Genomic DNA, 21708 nt, shown 5'->3' with positions numbered 1-21708 from the left:
ACTAGCAAACAGAATCCAATAGCACATTAAAAGGATCATACACCATGATCAAGTGGGGTTTATCCCAGGGATGCAAGGATTCTTCAATATACGCAAATAAAACAATGTGATACACCATATTAACAAACTGAAGAATAAAAACCATATGATCGGGCTTCCCTGGTGGCGAAGTGGTTGAGAGTCCGCCTGCCGATGCAGGGGATGCAGGTTCGTGCCCCGCTCTGGGAGGATCCCACATGCCACGGAGTGGCTGGGCCCGTGGGCCGTGGCCGCTGGGCCTGCGCATCCGGAGCCTGTGCTCCGCAACGGGAGAGGCCACAGCAGTGAGAGGCCCGCGTACCACCAAAAAAAAAAAAAAAAAAAAAGCCATATAATCATCTCAATAGATGCAGAAAAAGCTTTTGACAAAATTCAACACCCATTTATGATAAAAATTCTCCAGAAAATGGGCATAGAGGGAACCCACCTCATCATAATAAAGGTCATATATGACAAACCCACAGCAAGCATCATGCTCAGTGGTGAAAAACTGGAAGCATGTGCACTAAGATCAGGAACAAGACAGGGATGTCCACTCTCACCACTCGTATTCAACATAGTTTTGGAAGTCCTAGCCACAGCAATGAGAGAAGAAAAAGAAATAAAAGGAATAGAAATTGGAAAAGAAGAAGTAAAACTGTCACTGTTTGCAGATGACATGATACTATACATAGAGAATCCTAAAGATGCCACCAGAAAACTACTAGAACTAATCAATGAATTTGGTAAGGTTGCAAGATACAAAATTAATGCACAGAAATCTCTTGCATTCCTACACACTAATGGTGAAAAATCTGAAAGAGAAATTAAGGAAACACTCCCATTTACCATTGCAACAAAAAGAATAAAATACCTAGGAATAAACCTGCCTAAGGAGGCAAAAGACTTGTACTCAGAAAGCTATAAAACACTGATGAAAGAAATCAAAGATGACATAAACAGATGGAGAAACATACCATGTTCTTGGATTGGAAGAATCAAGATTGTGAAAATGACTATACTGCCCAAAGCAATCTACAGATTCAATGCAATCCCTATCAAATTACCAATGGCGTTTTTCACAGAATTAGAACAAAAAAATCTTACAATTCGTATGGAAACACAAAAGACACCGAATAGCCAAAGCAATCTTGAGAAAGAAAAATGGAGTTGGAGGAATCAGGCTCCCCGACTTCAAACTATACCACAAAGCTACAGTAATCAAGACAGTATGGTACTGGCACAAAAACAGAAATACAGATCAACGGTACAGGACAGAATGCCCAGAGATAAACTCACGCACATATTCGCACCTAATTTACGACAAAGGAGGCAAGAACATACAATGGAGAAAAGACGGCCTCTTCAATAAGTGGTGCTGGGAAAACTGGACAGCTACATGTAAAAGAATGAAATTAGAACACTACCTAACATCATATACAAAAATATATTCCAAATGGATTAAAAACTTAAATGTAAGACCAGAGACTATAAAACTTTTAGAGGAAAACATAGGAAAAACACACTTTGACATAAACCACAGCAAGATCTTTTTTGACCCACCTCCTAGAGTAACAGAAATAAAAACAAAAATAAACAAATGGGACTTAATTAAACTTAAAAGCTTTTGCACAGCAAAGGAAACCATCAACAAGACAAAAAGACAACCCTCAGAATGGGAGATAATATTTGCAAATGAAATAACAGACAAAGGATTAATCTCCAAAATACACAAACAGCTCATGGAACTCAATATGAAAAAAACAAACAATCCAGTTAAAAAATGGGCAGAAGACCTAAATAGACATTTCACCAAGGAAGACATAAAGATGGTCAAGAGGCACATGAAAAGATGCTCAACATCATTAATTATTAGAAGTCAGAGTAATACATATGTCAGGGGACAGCAGTGGGAGTAGTTACGGACTAGGAATCTTGGTCTGGGTAGTGGTTATACAGTACATAATATATAAAAGTTCATTAAACCCACTTCAAAACTTGTTCATTGAGCACATACTCTGTGCTAAGCATTGAGCTGGGAACATAGCTAAAAACACAGACTTTGCTATAATGGAGGTCGCAATCTGACAGAAGCTTGGGAAATAACCCTAATTTTAAGAGGTCAACATCATATACCAGAAAGTATTCCTTTCCAAAAAATATACTAAGTTCTGTCATCACAAAAAGAGTAGACTAAGCCAGTAAATGTTAATCTCTAATTTACTTACCCATCATAGTAAATGTTTTCCCTGAACCAGTCTGTCCACTGTAAAAAAGAATGTTTCATATATTATTTTCACACATGAAATTTAGAAGACTACCCTATTTTAATATGGTCTACTAGTATATAAATTTTCCCCACAAAGAACTAATTGTCTTTCTTTTTAAAAATTATATCAGGTAAAAAGTGAATGATACATTTTCTTTCTCTCCTATTCTACCACTAAAACTTAACCACTCTTAACTGTCTAATAAATGCTTCTGGATTATACAGACATGGCCATCAGAGTTTTCATTTAATTTTTATTTACAAAATTGGAATGATGCTATTCATACTTCTCTGCAACCTGTTTTTTCCCCTAAATTTTTATCTCACACATCTTTCTATGTTGGTAAATAGAGATCTGCCTCTTTATTTTTAATGGCTACATAGTATTCCATGAATGTATCATAATTTATTTAATCAGAACCAACTAGACTTTTTTTCCCCAATTTTTGCTATTCTAAATAATGCAGCAATTATCTTCCTAAATTCTGCCTTTAAAAGATACTAAGATGTCTTCATTTAAAAATAAAGCAATTAAAAACATCCTTATGCTATAGGCTTGATTTTTTTTTTTTTTTTTTTTTGTATAGTGTCATAGCTCCTCAGGTACACCAAGAAACAGCTAAAAAAATTTAAATTTAGGGATTTCCCTGGTGGTCCAGTGGGTAAGACTCCATGCTCCCAATGCAGGGGGCCCAGGTTTGATCCCAGGTCAGGGAACTAGATCCTGCATGCATTCCACAACTAAGAGTCCACATGCCGCAACTAAAGATCCCACGTGCCACAACTAAGACCTGGTGCAGCCAAAATAAATATAAATAAATATTTAAAAAATAAAAACAAAATAAAAATTTATGTTGAATATAGATGTCAATTAGGATGTTAAATGTGTTTACATTGGATTCATGGCACAAATATAAAATTTTGAGTTTACTTTTTGGTTCAATGCTCCCAAGAGCTAGAAAACAGTATAATCTAGTTGTTTACCTCTTTCTTTCGGAAGTAGGGGAAAAAAAGTTCTTCAGTTAACTCAGAATAAGAAATGGATATCGTTGAGCGTCCTACTTGAAAGTGAAGGGGACACTATTAACAATAACTCGAATTGAGACTGTCTAAAGTAAACCAGAAAGCATGCTCACCCAACCAATAAATCAATGCTCACTTCTCTCCGTATGTTTCTCATTTCTGCCCTCGACTACCAAAAGCAATTTTCAAATTAAATATTATAATTAGTATGCCTAAGGATCTTCAAAGAAAACAGTTCTGAAGACATATAATCTCTGGTAATTATGGCTCTTATTTCAAATTGATTTTTGAACTTTACCACTCAAAATATTCTGTGGAAAAAAAAATCTTTTTTTTTTCTTGAGAAGACATGAGAAAATGGTTATCTGCTTCACAGGTCAAGAGAGAATATTTAGTCCTGCTGAACACAACTGAAAAGTAAGCATGAAAGGCAAAGGCAAATTTTCAAGGAAGAATTTGTGCACAAGATGAATCCAAGCTTTAAACTTCTTATTTTTTATTTTCTTGTACTTTGAGCCAATTACAGATGAACCAAGGGCACACACACAAAAAAAGCATCAGCTGCTCAAAATTAATTACATAATTCACTACATCCTATTAAAAACCTCTGGTTCTAAATAAAATTAGGAAGTCTATTGCTAGAAGAAAAGGAAAAAATAATTGTACTACAAATTATATTCCTATTTATGAAATAAATCTGAGATGATTCACCTTGTAAAAAAAACTGACCTTGTAGAACTGCCAAGGTTGTCAGCTTACATTCCAACATTAAACCTAGAGCAGTATTTTAAGGCTGCCAGCATTTAGAAACTCAGAATCATCATGCACTTTTTTTTTTTTTTTTGGCTGCGCTGTGAGCCTTGCAGAATCTCAGTTCCCCGACCAGGGACTGAACCCAGGCCCTTGGCAGTGAAAGCACCAAGTCCTAACCACTGGACCACCAGGGAATTCCCATCATCATGCACTTTCAATATATATTTGGAAGACAGATTGACAGTTTCTTATACTATATGACCCAGCAATGTATTCCTACGTATTTACTCAAGTGATTTGAAAACTTATGTTCACACAAAACGCAATATTTGAATGTTTGTAGCAACTTTATTCATAATTGCTAAAAACTGGAAGCAACAAAGATATCCTTTAACAGGGGAGTGAATTAAAAAAACGGTGGTAAATCCACACAGTAAAATACTACTCAGCAAAAAAAAAAAAAAAAAAAAAAAAGGAAAGAAAGAAAAAGCAAAAGCTACTGATGCATGCAACAACATAGACAAATCCTAAATGAAAAAAGCCAGAACCAAAAGGCTAAATATTGTATGATTCCAATCATATGACACTCTGGGAAAGGCAAAGCTATAGGAATGGAAAATTTATTAGTATATCCAGAGGTTGTGGGGGGGCGGATAGGAGTGGCTGACTATGAATGGGACAAACAGGAGGAACTTTGAAGGTGGAGGAACTGTTCTCTTCAATAGGGGTGCTAAATGCTTGGGTCTCTGCATTTGTCAAAACACTATGCAACTGAACATCACAAAGGGTGAACTTTAAAGTACGCAAACTAAATAAACAAACAAAACACATCAACTACGATGTCAGAGACCCCAGGATGGAATGCATCTAATTGAATTACAAGTTCATGACATACTGCACTGAAAGGTATAGGTGGAAAAGGGGCTGGCCTAAGTAAGTTTACAAAATAAGGTTTTGACTAGAAATTGTAGGACTTAAGGAAAAAAAAAAGGATCTGTACATAAACACTGTACACAGTAAATTTGTTCTTCACAGGGATACAGGCTAACAATTCTGAAACTGCTTTACATGTGTACTGGGGATGAACAAATAAATAAATGGATGGTAGCAGTGGGAGCCCGGGTTTCTCACTGTCAGCAAGGGAAGTTACAGATAAACAAGAAAGGAAGGCTAGAATGAACCCACGTGGATTCTAAATCCTTGGATTAGAGTCAGAGACATCAGTATGAACTCAAGTTTACCTTATTGTATATAGAAATGGATAGAAACAGAAACAATTATAGATATGTCTGTATACATGACTTAGTATACATATATATATTACCTAGCTCTATCTGCTGAAAAGGCCTAGAAGCAATGACACTCCAGTAGCAACAAACATACCGAGTGCCCTTAGTTTTTAAACACCATTCTCCAACAAAAGGAACCAGGGCTCCTTGCCAAAATGGCTGATTCTAGGTCTCAGACAGGGAAAATATAAGATGAGCCAGGAGCATACTGTAGCATCGTAAAGGAAGTGCTCAAAAAACAAAAGCATGTGACATGTCAAAGGGACACAGAAACCAACCTCAAAAAGCTCCCAATGGCCAAGCTAGAACAATGTAAGCAACAAGATAAACATAAGGTAGCATTAGATTATAACCCAAAGTATGAAATAAATATATGTAAGTCCATACCATATAAATGAATGAATTAATTAATGGGCCAAAAAGACAAATCTTCCTTACAGAAGAATCCCGGATAACATGTAGATCCTCTCCAGGAGGTAGAGTTTGCTTACACAGGTGGGGCCAATCAGATCACATGAGTTCTTAAAATTAAAGAACATGCCCACCTCAGTCAGAGAGCAACATGACTAAGGAAGAGCAAGAGTTGCATGTCACTGGCTTGGAAGATGGAGAAAGGGGGCTGTAAGCCAAATAATGTACATGGTCTCTAGAAGTCAGAAAACTAGATTCTAGATTCTCCTCTAGAGCTTTCAGAAAGGAACACAGCCCTGCTGACACCTTTATTTTAGCTCAGAGACCGGCATCAAGCTCCTGACTTACAGAACTGTAAGACAATAAATTTGCGTTGTTTCAAGCCACTAAGTATGTGGTCATTTGTTACAGAAGCCATAGGAAACAAATAGAAGCACTTACTATTGTACCCTTGTATAAGGAAACAGTGAACAACTTACTATGCAAAGATGGTACCATTATAGCCACTCATGCAAGACTCCACAATGCCTTTGGCCACAGTTGAGAACACAGACTCCTATAAATGTTAAGCACCAAATATGTTAACATTTCACAAAAATGAAAACATTTTTCCTAAACTACATTCTAAAATATAATAAAATGTGTGTGCAAATTTTCATTTGCAATAACATGAAAATTACATCTACTATAGGAAAAAGGCTAAAATAGCTAAGATGGTAAAACTGTAAACATAATTATGTCCATTAATCTCCTATGCAATTATAGATTTAAACCTCACATCTAGAGTTTATATAGAATTTAGCATACTGCATGCAATATTATACTGGTATCACCATAAAATACATAGCCCTATATGTTCTTCAGTACTTTTCCCACAAGCTTATACTAAATAATCAACATCTGATTATTTTCATTTTTATATATAAATAGATGCAGCCTTATCAACAATGCAAGAATTTGTAGATCTGCATCGTCTAGTATAGTAGCCATGAGCCACATATGGCTACAGAGCACCTGAAAGGTGGCTAGTCCAACTTGAGATGTGTTGTAAGTATAAAACATACACCAGTTTTGGAAGATTGAACATGAAAAAAAAAAAGAATGGAAAAATATCTCATTAATAACTTGCTTTATGTTCCTTACATGTTGAAATGGTATTTTAGATATACTGGGTTAAATAAGATACAGAATTAAAACTAATTTTACCTGTTTCTTTTTTACTTCTTAAAAATGTGGCAGGCTTGCCTGGTGGCGCAGTGGTTGAGAGTCCGCCTGTCGATGCAGGGGACACGGGTTCGTGCCCCGGTGCAGGAAGATCCCACATGCCGCGGAGCGGCTAGGCCCATGAGCCATGGCTGCTGAGCCTGCGCGTCCGGAGCCTGTGCTCCGCAACTGGAGAGGCCACAACAGTGAGAGGCCCGCGTACCGCAAAAAAAAAAAAAAAAAAAATGTGGCTACTAGGGAAATCCCTAGTGGTCCAGTGGTTAGGACTCTGCGCTCTCACTGCTGAGGGCCCAGGGTCAATCCCTGGTTGGGGAACTAAGATCCTGCAAGCCGCACGGCACGACCAAAAATGTGGCTACTAGAAAATGCTAAATTATATATATGCCTCACTTTCTATTTCCATTGTCCAGCCATGCCCTAGATGAAAAAAGATCTAAAGATCTACATGTCTCACCAAAAACATCAAAAACATCCATGTGTATGAGGGAATAATCAAGATGTGTGATGTCCAATGCAATAGCCATTAGCCATGTGTGGCTATTACTTAAATTAATTAAAATTAAATAAAAATTAAAAGTCAGGTCCTCAGATGCACTAGTCATATTTCAAGTGCTCAACAGCCACATGTGGTTAGGGCATCTGAGAAATTAATAATTTGAAAAGGTGAATTTGAAATTTTAATTAATCTTAATTAATTTAAACTTAAATAGCCATGTGTATCTAGAGGCTCATGTAATGGACAGCACATTTACAGAACATTTCCATCACTGCAGAAAGTTCTATTTAATAGTGCTAGCTAGATTTTAACTAAATTGTCCTTAATTAGAAAAAGTTATTGACACCATAGCAATTTTTTTTTTTTTGGCCACGCCTTGTGGCATGTGGAATCTTAGTTCCCCAACCAGGGATCGAACCCGTGGCCCCTGCATTGGAAGTGTGGAGTCTTAACCACTGGACCACCAGGGGAGTCCCAACACCATAGTAATCTTAAAGCAATCACTCTCTGCTATGGATTGAAGGTCTCCCCGAAATTCATATGTTGAAACACTAATCCCCAACGTAATGGTATTTGGAGATGGGGCCTTTGGGAGGTAATCAGTCGTGAGAGTGGAGCCCTCAGGATAGCAGTACAGGCACACCTCAGAGATATTGTGGGTTCGTTTCCAGATGAGCTCAATAAAGTGAATATAGCAATAAAGCAAGTCAAATGAATTTTTTGGTTTCTCAGTGCATATAAAAGTTATATTTGTACTATACTGTAGTCTATTAAGTGTGCAATAGCATTATTTCTAAGAAAACAATGTACATGTCTTAATTTAAAAATACTTTATTGCTAAAAAATGCCAAAACAACTACAATAGTAACATCAAAGATTACTGATCACAGATCACCATAATAATAACAAAAAAGAACAAAGTATTTCAAGAAATATTGACCAAAATGTGACACAGAGACATGAAGTGAGCAGTGCTGTTGGAAAAATGATGGTAATGGAGGTGTTCAATGCAGAGCTGCCACACACCTTCAATTGTAAATAAACACAGTATCTGCAAAGTGCAATAAAGTGAGGTATGCCTGTAGTGCCCTTATAAGAAGAGACACAGAGAATTCTCTCTCTCCACCATGTGAGGACACAGTGGAAGACAGCTGTCTACAAGCCAGGAAGTGAGTCCTCACCAGACGCTGGATCTCTTGCACTTGATCTTGGATTCCCAACCTCCAGAACTGTGAGAAATAAATGTTTGTTGTTTAAACCACCCACTCTATGATATTTGTGTAATGGCAGCCAGAACCAAGACACTCTTCTTGGGCTTCCCTGGTGGTGCAGTGGTTGGGAGTCCGCCTGCCGATGCAGGGGATGCGGGTTCGTGCCCCGGTCCGGGAAGATCCCACATGCCGCGGAGCGGCTGGGCCCGTGAGCCATGGCTGCTGAGCCTGCGCGTCCGGAGCCTGTGCTCCGCAACGGGAGAGGCCACAACAGTGACAGGCCCGCGTACCGCAAAAAAAAAAAAAAAAAAAAAAGACACTTCTTAAACTAGGTAGTTCAACTTTACTTATCAATCATCCAAGTGGCTCTGAAAAGTACACCTTCACCAACCTCCATCACAGGTTGGAGAGGGAAAATAAAGCAGGCTTGTCATTCTAGTACAAAGTCTGATGAAGGAAGAAAAATATTTAATAATATTAAATTTTAAATATTTATGGAATGTTTGAGCTTCCTTATCTGAGATCTGTCAAACTAAAGAGACCAGAAGTGAAATCCTCCCAAATAACAGAATCTTATATGTTCCAAATGAAAAGTTGAGTTCCCAAAATCATCATTACCTGAGTGGTGTCCATTTCTGCCACATGATCAAATACGAAGGTTTTGGGCTCAGGGTTGGAGTGCAGCCGGACAGTCGTAGAGGACAGCACAGATAGGCATAAGTTTTGCTCTCCATCAGCTGATCCAGAACCCTCTGTAGGTGGGCGAATTCGCACAAAAACTTTGATAGCATCACCTTCATTACTAAAGACAAAAAAATATAGCAGCTAAGTTTACTGGAGAAAAAGGATCTAAGCCTCATATTACCTCTAGTGTTTCTATTCTGAGTTTCCCCAACAAAGTCCGAGATCTACCCATTTACGTTTACCTTTTTTCAAGAGTCTCCCATAACCCACAGCCTTTATTGATTTGCTTCACATCAGCCAACTTCAAAAGCCTTTACTTGAAATCATCTGAAAGGCAGCTCTAAGCTCTGCTTGTCTCTGACTTCCTTTTTAATAGCAATAATAAAATAAGTCATCCCAAGGGATGTTACGGATTCTATCTTTTAGCCTGGAAGGTGAGGGGACAGAGGCTGGGGAGGAGATGTGATTTTTCCATATTTCCAGGTAGCCGAGGACAAAGCTTAATGCTGAAACAAGAAACCCTTACTTACTATGCTAAACGGTTGTTTTAGGAATACTACATCCCTAATTCTTTTGGTCTCATCAACAAGATTTTTTCCTTACCTTGGTTGGTTAGACTGACAATTTGTCACACTGCGTAACTCAGCTAGAAAAAAAGATAAGAAGTCATTAAAGGTTTTTAAAAGTACAACATGAAAACCCCATTCTTCTAGCCTATTCTTCAGTTGCTGACACTCCTCAGTCTCCCGGCTCCCTGGCCTGGGCGTGACAGGGGACAAGCCTAGATCTTCCACTCCATTCTAACTGTAAGCAGATAGGTTAGGGGGTCCCCGGAGAAAGAGAACCAGGAATGGCTTTCTTGACATAAGAGAACCCATTTTGGTCTAAGCCTGGTGCAATGCTTGCCCTCAAACAGGTCTCAATAATTAATGACCTTGAGGGAGGAAATGCAGAAACAAGGAGGAGCAGTCAAGAAACCACAGTACAGCCTTGGGGCAGCGTCCAGGTTCCTCAAGGGATATACATAATAACATACCTTTGAGTTCTGCAGGAACTAAGGCCCATAGTCAGGTGGAGGATGGAATTACGATGGTGACCCTCCAGACTTCAATCGACTAAGGCTTGGACTCTTGTCGACCTTTGCTCCAACTCTATGCTAAATTTCCTCAGTTCAATCAAGTCCCTTCATGAATATGTATGTACGCTTAGCTTAAAACTTCCCCAATTTTGCTGTTCAGGGAGAGTCTGCTTTGGGAAAGATCCCGGTATTCTCCTCTTGCTGTAAGTAATAAATCCTAGAGAATGGGGAGACCAGTACCCAGAGTTGCTGTAACATATTATCTAAGATGTCAAGTTTCTAACAAAAAAATTATAAGGAATTCAAAGAAACAAGGAAGTATGATCCATAAACCAGAAAAAAAGCAGGCATCAGAAACTGCCTGTGAGAGTGCCTACATGCTGGGTTTGTCAGGAAAAAACTTCAAAGTAGCCATTATAAACATGTACAGAACTAAAGGAAATCAAAATTAAGAATTAAAGGAAGGTATGAGGACAATGTCCACATCAAATAGAGAATATCAGTAAAGAAAAGTTATAAAAAAGAAACAAATGGAAACTCTGGAGTTGAAAAGTGTATCAAGTGAAATAAAAATTCGCTTGAATGGCTCAAAGTAGATTTGAACTGGCAGAAAAAAGAACAAGCAAGCTCTGAGATAGATCAATAGAGATTATAAAAGTCAAAGAACAGAGAGAAAAAAGGATGAAGAAAAGCGAAGTGAGCCTCAGAGAAATGCGGGACGTCATTAAGCATGCCAACATACATAAATGGGGAGTAGCAGGAGAAAGAACAGAAGAGAAAGAACAGAAAAAATTCAAAGAAATAATGGCCAAAAACTTCCCAAATTCATTAAAAAGCAATCTACACATCCAGGAAGTTCAACAAATTCCAAAAAGGATAAACACAAACAGATCCACAGATACATCATAGTAAAAATGCTGAGAGTCATTACTTATGAGAGAACCCCAATCAGATTAACAGCTGACTCTCAGCAGGAACAACAGAGGCCAGAGGAATTAGAGAGGGAGTTTGTTGTTAGAAGGCCCACCTTACAAGAAATAGTAAAGGAAGTTCTTCAGCCTGAAAGTAGTGACCACAGACAGTAAAATTCAAATCTACATGAAAAAAATCAAAGAGCACCAGGTAACAGTGATTATGTAATTATAAAAAACAAAAGAAATGCCTATTTTCTCCTCCCCTTACTTGACTTAAAAAACAATTGTATAAAATAATATGTATATAATGTATTGTTGGGCCTACAACATATAGAAACATATGTATATTTGCCAATAATAGCACAAAGAAGGTGGGTAGGAACAAAGCTGTAACAGCCTAAGGAAATGACTAAAGATGGTAATGTATTGTTGGGTTTTTAACAATAGACGTACTTATTTAACAATAATACCAAAGAAGGGGTGAAAGGGAATAAAGCTACATAGCCCCTGCTCACTGCAACTAGAGAAAGCCAGCCCACAGCAGCGAAGACCCAACGCAGCCAAAAATAGAAGCTGACACTGTTAAGATGTATATGTTAAACCTTAGAGCAACCATTAAAAAAAAAAACTTCAAAAAAAGAAAGCAGGGAGTTCCCTGGTGGTCCAGTGGTTAGGACTCCACACTTCCACTGCTGGGAGCATGAGTTCGATCCCTGGTCGGGAAACTAAGATCCTGCATGTCGCATGGCCCCCCTCCAAAAAAAAAAGAGCAGTAACAAAATGGAAATAGAGTCACAGATGTAGAAAACAAATTATTTATGGTTACCAGGGCGTAACAGGTGGGGAGGGATAAATTGGGAGATTAGGATTGACATATACACAGTACTATATATAAAATAAATAACTAATAAGGACCTATTATATAGCACAGGGAACTCTACTCAATACTCTGTAATGGCCTACATGGGAAAAGAATTTTAAAAAGAGTGGATATATGTATTATATATATGTATAACTGATTCACTTTGCTGTACACCTGAAACTAACACAACATTGTAAATCAACTATAATCCAATAAAAATTTTTTAAAAAAGCAGTAAAGGTGGAACAGAGAAACATAAAAAGCATGTGACATATAGAAAATGAAAAGTAAAATGGCAGATGTGAATACAACCAAATCAATAACAACATGTGAATGGATTAAACAACCCAATCAAAAGGCAGAGATTGTCAGACTAAGATGAAAAAACATGCTCCAACTATATACTATCTAAAGGAAACACACTTTAGATTCAAAGATATAAACATATGGAAAGTAAAAGGATGAAAAAAGATTATCTCATGCAAACAGCAATCATAAGAAAGCAGGAGTGGCTATACAGGTTTCAGACAGACTTTAAAACAAAGTTACTAGGGGCTTCCCTGGTGGCGCAGTGGTTGGGAGTCCGCCTGCCAATGCAGGGGGCACGGGTTCGTGCCCCGGCCCGGGAGGATCCCGCGTGCCGCGGAGCGGCTGGGCCCGTGAGCCGCAACTACTGAGCCTGCGCGTCTGGAGCCTGTGCTCTGCAACAAGAGGCCGCGACAGTGAGAGGCCCACGCACCGCGATGAAGAGTGGCCCCCACTTGCCACAACTGGAGAAAGCCCTCACGCAGAAATGAAGACCCAACACAGCCAAACATAAAAAAAAAAAAACAAAAAAAAAAACACAAAGTTGCTAGAGATAAAGAAGAACATTTTTTATAATGATAAAAAGGTCAAACTACCAGGAAGATAACACAGATATAAACATATACTCAGGGACTTCCCTGGTGGTGCAGTGTTAAGAATCCACCTGCCAACGCAGGGGACACGGGTTCGAGCCCTGGTCCAGGAAGATCCCACATACTGCAGAGCAACTAAGCCCGTGCGCCACAACTACTGAGCCTGAGCTCTAGAGCCCGCGAGCCACAACTACTGAAGCCCACGCACCTAGAGTCCACTGTCCACAACAAGAGAAGCCACCGCAATGAGAAGCCTGCACACTGCAACGAAGAGTAGGCCCCGATCGCCGTAACTAGGGAAAGCCCACGTGCAGCGATGAAGACCCAACGCAGCCAAAAATAAAATTAATTACTTAAAAAAAATAACAAACATATATTCACCTAGTAACAAAGCACCAAAATACATGACAAGAAATGAAGGGAGAAATAGACAATTCAACAATAAGAGCTACCATATGACCCTGCAATCCCACTCCTGGGCACATATCCAGAGAAAAACATGATCCGAAAGGATACATGCACCCCAGTGTTCATTGCAGTACTGCTTACAATAGCAAAGACATGGAAGCAACTAGATGGATAAAGAAGATGTGGTACATATATACAATGGAATATTAGCCATTAAAAAGAATGAAATAATGCCATTTGCAGCAACATGGATGGACCTAGAGATTGTCATACTGAGTGAAGTTAAGTCAGACAGAGAAGGAGAATGATATCACTTATATGCAGAATCTAAAAAGAAATGATACAAATGAACTCATTTACAAAACAGAAACAGACTCACAAACTTAGAGAATGAATTTATGGTTACCAGGAGGGAAGGGTGGGGCAAAGGGATAGTTAGGGAGTTTGGGATTGACATGTACACACTACTATATTTAAAATGGATAACCAACAAGGACCTACTGTATAGCAGTAGGGAACAGGGAACCCTGAACAGGGAACCCTGTTCAATGTTATGTGGCAGCCTGGATGGGAGGGGAGTTTGGGGGAGAATGGATACATGTATATATATGGCTGAGTCGCTTTGCTCTGCACCTGAAACTATCACAACATTGTTAATTGGCTATACTCCAATATAAAATTAAAAGTTAAAAAAAAAAAGAAGAATTTAGAGTGGGCAGACGACACAATCAGAAAATAAAATAAAATAAATAAAAAAAAATATGTAACTGAATCACTTTGCTGTACACCTGAAACACTGTAAGTCGACTATACTTCAATAAAAACCAACCAACCAACCAAACTTAGTTGCTTACTCTGCAGTCCAGATAGCTATGGATCATCTAACCAAATATGATTAAGTTCAGAAAAGGACTCTTAAACTCAGTCAATTTCATGAGGGTTATTTCACATTCTCATTTCTCTGATTTCAGTCAGCAACCCATGGTGCCAGTGTTGTCACAAGAAATAACCTTCGTGAGCACAAAAGAGCTGCAGGGAGCACTGCATGGGCTCTCTCCTTCCCTGTGTTCCCACTCCATGTTCCTGGTCTCTAGCCTGCTGGGAATGCACTTACCTGGGGTGTCATCAACCTCAACTTTGCTAACAAACTTAAAGGAGCAGGAGAGTTCCCCATGGAAATCACCACCATCATAAAGGGGAGCTGTGTCTCATTGCGGTGGCTTCTCTTATTGCGGAGCATGGGCTCTAGGCATGCAGGCTTCAGTAGTTGTGGCACATGGCTCAGTAGTTGTGGTTCGCCGGCTCCAGAGAACAGGCTCAGTAGTTGTGGCGCACGGGCTTAGCTGCTCTGCAGCATGTGGGATCTTTCCGGACCAGGGATCGAACCCGTGTCCCCTGTATTGGCAGGTGGATTCTTAACCACTGTGTCACCAGGGAAGCTCTCCCATCACTTCCTGATGTGTACAGACAGGACAGAGTCCTTTAACACACTCACATACATACGTCACTTTCCATTAAATAAACAGATGTTCTAATATCACAAACATCAGTTCTCTTGCTTGAGTCCAGATTTACTGAACACTGTGATTGTGCAGAAAGCGCGATCAACATTTTGCTCCAATAACGTACCAATTTGTGTGCTAATATTCCCTGAATACTGAAAATGGGGGAGGAAAAGGAACATTTTAGATGGAAAAAGAGAGCATAATGAGGTGTTAATGGTATGATGGACCTAAAAGGTAAGTAAAACAACAAACGTATCAGGAAAGAATTGCAACTGACAGCTAAAAGCATTAACGTTATTGAAAGGTTCAAACACCAAAAATTCACCATTTCTTCAATCTTCTAACATAGGCATCGCCTCGTTACCATTCATACCATTCACACAAATCCATCTAATCAGCTCAAAATCAGCTTTGAAAAACCAAGACTCCTTAAAGGGTTAGGCGATGTAAGAGGCACGTATACAGGAACAGCAAAGGACCAAGAAATTAGTAAAATTGAACGGTTTATCAAAAGCAAAAATGACAGGCTCCCTTCTATGAGAAAAAGGAAGAAATTGAAGGGGTCTCCTGGAGAAGAAAAAGAGGACTGTGAGAATATAAAGACACTACTGAATTCTGTGCTTTAAAAGTCCCTTACCTAAGGAGAGTCCACAGCGGACCCTCCAAAAGAGAAAGACATGCTTGGAACAAGAATAAGTTCTTCCCTTCAGGAAAGTCAGTATTGTGGAAATACGCAGAAGGTAGTGAGAGCTGGAGCCGACCCTCAGGCGAAGATACCTAGAGAGGCAGACCGGGTCCGGACTCGGGAAGAGGCCAGCGACGAAACGGCAGGACCGAGAACGGGAGGGAAGAACCAGAAGGTCGCTTAGGAGCCAAGCGCCTGGATGAGGGCTCGGTTCCGGTTCTCTGCTCAGCCCCAGAGCTTAGAATTGCGCCAGGCTCGTAGCTTGCGCCCAACACATAGACGAAAGGGAAGAGAGCTGTTCCATTAGTGTATTATCTTGGAGAGACAGAGGGAGATTTCAAACATCCCCCGCCGCTCAGTCCGCTCCTGCCCTTCCCGCCCAGCAGGAAAGCTCGTATTTGGGGGCGGAGACGGGGTCACGAAGCCTGGGCTTCTCACTTACTTTTGCAGCCGGACGCCATGGTGCCCTCACCCCTCGACCCCGAGACCGACGGAGCGACTGCACTCACTCTCAGCCCAGCCGCGCGTGGAGATTCCGCCCACTCAAGATGGCCGCGAATTTAAATTTGGCGCTCAGGTCGAACGTTGACGCCAGCACGGAGGCTGCCATGTTGCCAGGCCCTGTGTCAGGGGCGGGGCCGACGTGACGTCACGAGTAAGCGCCGTCGCCTCTGTACAGTCTCCAGGCGGCTGGGGCATCCTGTTTTTCCCTAGCGCAGCTATGAGCAAGCGGAACCAGGTGTCGTACGTGCGGCCAGCCGAGCCGGCGTTCCTGGCCCGCTTCAAGGAACGGATCGGCTACGAGGAAGGGCCCACGGTAGAAACCAAGGTGAGCCCGGGCCAGTCCTGTTACCGCAGAAATGCGGCCCGCTCCGCCAGTTCCAGCTTCTGGCTTGACTTGGAGGCCAGATACTGATGGGTCCCTCCTCGCGCCCGCTCCCGGCCCGTAGTCCGAGTGTCCTCGGACCCCAGGCTGGTCATCTTCAAACAAACTACTGCCTCTTTCGCCCAGGAAGCTATTTGTCGTTTTCACAGTGCTGCTGTGTTCTTGAAAATGACTTCACGCAGGTAAAGCGCCTCGTCCTTGGTAGACGGTTAAGAAAGATCATTTTCCTCTCTTCGTTTTCACTTGCTTATCCCATAACCTGTAGTTAGCAGTGTGGGTGGTAGCGTCGTCCCATTTTCCAGGTAAAGAAACTGAGGCCACTCGATCAAATGACCTGATATCCTAAGCCTTGAGCCTGGAACATCCTTAATGAATGCCCTAGATCTACTTCTGTGCTTGTTGTCACCAAAAACAAAAAACAAACAAACAAAAAAAAAACGGAAAGCAAAAACCTTTTATATCTTGGATCTCAATAGAAGAAGAGGAGCTTCAGGAAGGAGCCACACCTGGATAGTTAGAAACGGGGATCGGTGGGAGCCAACTTCTAAGCCCCCCCAGGCTCCTACCCGAACTGATTCACATCAAAATCTGCCCTACCTTTTTTAATAGAAAGAGACTATTATGCTTAGGGCATGTGTGGAGAAATAGAGAATTTATTTAGCACTTTGTTTTTAGCACTTGCAAAAAGACCCACCCCTCAAGTCACTTAGTAGAAGGACACAAGATTGGCTTAAGTGCAGTTAATCCAGTGAGTATGTGCTAAATCCAGGCACTGGGCCAGGCTCTGTAAGGACAAAGAGATGGATCTCCAAAATGCCCTGTTCTTTAACACCTTCCTGCCTGCCTCATCTCAGCCTTCACAGGTCACCACCTCAGTGAAGCCCTTTGAACCTCCCCCAGACAGTAACTCCTCCTCTGTTCTTCTCTTCACTCTATCCGCATCTTATCTGCAATACTCATCATTATGCATGGCAACTACTTGCTCTCTTGGGTATCTCCACCACTAAATCGAACACTCTAAGTATCTTAATCCCTCTATATTTTCCTAGTACAGTGCCTGTGGCACCAAGTAGTGGGTGACAAGTTACATTGGTTAGATGACTGTGGTTATCATCAGGCAAGGCTTCATGGAGGAAGGGACATTTAGATTGAATCTTGAGCATAGGTAAGTCAGCAGGTAGAGATGGAAGGAACAGCATGGGTAAAGGTGTAGAGATAGTGAGTCACGGACTGACTGTGTTTAGAAGTGATTGAGGGACTGATAGAGGTGAGGCCATATGGACTATGCAGTAGGCAACAAGGAGCATGTTTGGATAGAGATAAGATGATCAGGGAGTGACTGGTGCCCAGGACCAAAAACAGTGACTATGGCAAAGAGGAGGAGGTTTGAGAAAAGGGACATGGTTTCAGCAATGAGGAGAATATGGACCTAATTTTATAGTTTGCTTCAGGTCCTAGTGATGATCATGTGTGTGCCTAGTTAATACCTTGAAGATTGCAGCTTAGAATGCTATCTTAGGAGAATTCGGGGGGTTGGGGGGGAACTTTCCAATTAATATCAGTCATTCGGGCTAAGACATTTGATCAACAGACTTTTCCATAGACAGATGTCCCAGGTTCCTGTGTTTGCAAAACCAACTTCATTCTTAATCATTTTGGCAGTATAATCATTCTAGGAATCTGTTAACAAAAAGAAAAGAGTTGCATGGGAAATCACTATATAATTATAGTTTATAGTTTAAGATTATATCTGTGGTTATTGACTGAGGCCAGATCCTGCAGGGCTTTGTTGCCCTGTTTGGGAGACAAGGAAGGCTCTGTGAGAGGTGGACTGACAAGCTATTTGCATAATGTCTGGTGGGTGTGCATGCCTTTCAACCTAGCATTTCCATTCGAGGAATTTATCTATGTATAAGTTTGCAAAAGTGAACAAAAATGTGCAAAAATTTTATTATAGTAGAAAAAAACTAGAAACAACCAAAATTTTTACTTACAAAGAACTGGTCAAATAAACCATGAGATAACCATATGTATAATTAAATACTGGGCAGTGATTTTTAAAAATAGATGATGCCATATGTATCTCTAGGCATTGTGCAAAGGTTTTTTTGAGTATAAAACTTGGGTGAGTGGGGCTTATATGATATCTGACATTTTTTAAAAATCTCAGTCAACTAGCCAAATATTACCATTTGTTGCACAGTGCATGGTTTCTGTTATTTTCTGTACTTTTTTATGTTTGGTAAATTTCATAATTGAAAAAGGAAAACGAAAGCGAGTCATATAGTAGTATGTTCTGTGTCTTGTTTGTATACAAAATGTTTTCTGTACCTCCGTATTTTTATACACTTAGAATAACACTTAGGATACCCACCAAACAAGCTACTGGAAGGGGGTAAAGATGAGCAGAAGTAGGTGAAGGAGGACCTTTTACTTGCCGTTTTCTGTACTTTGGTGGTGTTTATTTTTTGTCACATTTTGTGAAGAGATGTAAATGAAAAGGGTTGATGAAGAGCAGAGAGAACTCCTGTAGTCAGCACTACCCTGAGTAGGCTGAATGCTGGCACAACATGAAGCAGAGGGCCCCTGACATCAGGAACTGCAAGCTGGGGTCCTGCTGAAATGGAAACCAATTTCCTTGGACAGGTACCCCAGGATAGCTGGCAGGACCTCTTCCCTACTCTGGTGAGGTTAGATTCTTAAGAGTTACTTGAAAATTCATTGCCAAACACATTTAGTCAATAAAGTTACCCTTCTCACTCTAGTAATTACAGTTTCTCACAGAGACAGTGGTTGTATTTAGTTCAAGGTCAGCAACTTAAATGTTATGTTTGTGTTTTTTCCTAGAGAATCCAGCTTCAGCTCCCAGGTGAAGATGATGATCACAGTGACAAAGAAGATGAACAGCCCCAAGTGGTGGTTTTAAAAAAGGGAGACCTATCAGTTGAAGAAGTCATGAAAATTAAAACAGAAATAAAGGCTGCCAGAGCAGGTATGTCTGAAAGTAAGCTGGTTTTTCTACCAACTTAACGAGTTAGGTATGAAATCATTTTATACAGTGGTATGGTATGTTTGAAGGAGACAGTCCTAGGTTCAAACTTTGGCTTTAACACTTACCAGATGTGTTACCTTGAACATGTTATTTCACCTCTCAGCCTCAGTTACCTCATCAGTAAAATGGGGACAAGTTGTGCCCACTTTATTGGGCTGTTATAAGGATTAAGTGCAAACTTAAGTAAAAACATCCTGTTTTTTAAAAAAATATCTGGTTAGGTTTACAAACTAGTCAACAGAGGTGTATTTAATTAGTGCCTGAAGTGTGGTATGCTATATAGTATTTTTTTCATTATTTGTAGTATTTATTACATTGCTTTAGGAGGAAATGCTGGAGTTCCAAACAATTGCTTTTTGAAATACTTAAAAAATATAGCCTGATTGTAATGAATTGGGGACTGGCAATATTACACTATACTTTGTTTGGTACATGAGTTTTTTTTTTTACGGTACGCGGGCCTCTCACTGTTGTGGCCTCTCCCGTTGCGGAGCACAGGCTCCAGATGCGCAGGCTCAGCGGCCATGGCTCACGGGCCCAGCCGCTCCGCGGCATGTGGGATCTTCCCGGACCAGGGCACGAACCCGCGTCCCCTGCATCGGCAGGCAGACTCTCAACCACTGCGCCACCAGGGAAGCCCTGTACATGAGTTTTTATTAAGTGACTGCATGTCTTGTGGCTATATAGCTAGAGGCAGTGGAGAAGACCAGACTGAATTGACTCAAGGACATCCATAAATACCGTATGAGATTTTCTTGCCATTTGACTCTCTGATAAAGTCAAAATAACAAGAGAAAGAAAGTTTTTTAACTTTGTTTTTTGCTGCAGATGAAGAACCAGCTTCAGCTGATGGAAGAATTATGTATCGAAAACCAGTCAAGCGTTCCTCAGATGAAAAATATTCCGGTTTAAGAGCAAGCTCAAAAAAGAAGAAGACAAATGAAGAAGATGAAATAAATAAGCAGGATTCAGTTAAAAACAACTCACGAAAGCAAATCAAAAATAGTAGCCTCCTTTCTTTTGACAATGAAGATGAAAATGAATAAGTGTAAATAAATATTTTGGACTTAGTCTTCTTTAAGAACATACGGAGTATTTTTTTAAATAACATCTTTTTTTCCTATTATAATACAAGTTCAGGGACTTCCCTGGTTGTCCAGTGGTTAAGACCTCATGCTTCCACTGCAGGGGGCACAGGTTCGATCCCTGGTTGGGGAACTAAGATTCCATAGGCTGCACGGTGTGGCCAAAAAATAAAAATAAAACAATAAAAGAAAAAAAAAGATAATACATGTTCACTAGAGAAAATTTAGAAAATACAGAAAACATTCAGTAAGATAAAACATATCTATCCATCAATACCCTTTTGACCTGAACTGCTAACTCTCTATAGACATTAACTGCCACTAACATTTTGTTATTTCCTGTGTGTGGGATGTGTGTGTATGTAAATAACAGTACCTAACATATTAAGAGCAGAATAAATATAGTTAGAATAAAAGAGTGTTTAATTTTTTTTTTTTTTAACAGGCCGGTGGTTCTCAAAGTGTGGATCCTGGACAAGCAGCATCAGCACCCCTGGAAACCTAAAGATGTAAATTTGCAAGGCCTTGCCTGAGAATCAGAAATTTCGGGTGTAGGGCCCAGCATTCTCTGTAACAAGTCTGCCAGGTGGTTCTGATGCTCACTCGAATTTGAGAAATACTGATAAAGCCTATTATAAGGGAGATAAAACAAAAAATTTAAACAAGTAACATGAAAGACTGTTTAAAAGATCTTAAATCTTGAAACTTATCATACTGACGAAGTCTTTACTGTAGGTGATATTTCTAACAATGTAAATGTAAGTGTTACCAGCCAGGAAGCATATCTCATGATGAAAGCCCAAGACCAAGGTAGGGTGGCAGGTGACATCTGCTAAGCAGCCTTAAGAAAACTGCTTCACCTCTGTAAACTGCTTTCTAGGAACAGTGGGTCCTGTTAATTGCAGAGAAAGGTGAGTGAGTTTGGGGCCAGAGAAGAGAGGCTAGTCCTTTTCCCT

The 21708-nt window shown here is 40.1% G+C and overlaps 2 protein-coding genes across 3 annotated transcripts in view; one reads left to right on the top strand and one right to left on the bottom strand.

Annotated features, from left to right (window-relative positions):
- KIF15 (kinesin family member 15) overlaps positions 1–16190 on the bottom strand; it is a gene marked incomplete at both ends in the record, with an annotated part of 77451 nt that extends 61261 nt beyond the window's left edge. The window contains 5 exons of the mRNA XM_079713478.1: positions 2247–2284; positions 6243–6319; positions 9313–9496; positions 9982–10024; positions 16172–16190. Coding sequence (XP_079569604.1) covers positions 2247–2284; positions 6243–6319; positions 9313–9496; positions 9982–10024; positions 16172–16190 — 361 coding nt within the window. The remainder of the gene's footprint in view (positions 1–2246; positions 2285–6242; positions 6320–9312; positions 9497–9981; positions 10025–16171) is intronic.
- Positions 16191–16426: 236 nt separating this feature from the next.
- On the top strand, positions 16427–20743 carry KIAA1143. 2 transcript variants are annotated; one of them, XM_079712344.1, is made up of 3 exons: positions 16427–16558; positions 19463–19607; positions 20496–20743. In XM_079712344.1, exons 1-3 carry the CDS (start codon positions 16451–16453, stop codon positions 20711–20713), a joined length of 471 nt encoding a protein of 156 aa, XP_079568470.1. In that variant the 5' UTR covers positions 16427–16450; the 3' UTR covers positions 20714–20743. The 2 variants fall into 2 exon arrangements, with proteins under 2 accessions (XP_079568470.1, XP_079568469.1); XM_079712343.1 differs by lacking the exon at positions 16427–16558 and adding an exon at positions 16567–16797.
- The last annotated feature ends 965 nt before the right edge of the window (positions 20744–21708 follow it).

The sequence above is a fragment of the Hyperoodon ampullatus genome (assembly GCF_949752795.1).
Source record: "Hyperoodon ampullatus genome assembly, chromosome: 10".
In the NCBI taxonomy this organism is placed as follows: Eukaryota; Metazoa; Chordata; class Mammalia; order Artiodactyla; family Ziphiidae; genus Hyperoodon; species Hyperoodon ampullatus.
The sequence above is the reverse complement of the archived record's forward strand: the minus strand, read 5'-3'. Positions and strand labels throughout refer to the sequence as shown.

Excerpts from the sequence above, each read along its gene's own strand:
- KIAA1143 (XM_079712343.1), top strand. The coding sequence starts at position 16,645 with ATGGGTCCCTCCTCGCGCCCGCTCCCGGCCCGTAGTCCGAGTGTCCTC. Across the intron at positions 16,798-19,462 it reads TTGAAAATGACTTCACGCAG|AGAATCCAGCTTCAGCTCCC; the intron begins GTAAAGCGCCTC and ends GTTTTTTCCTAG. Across the intron at positions 19,608-20,495 it reads AATAAAGGCTGCCAGAGCAG|ATGAAGAACCAGCTTCAGCT; the intron begins GTATGTCTGAAA and ends TTTTTGCTGCAG.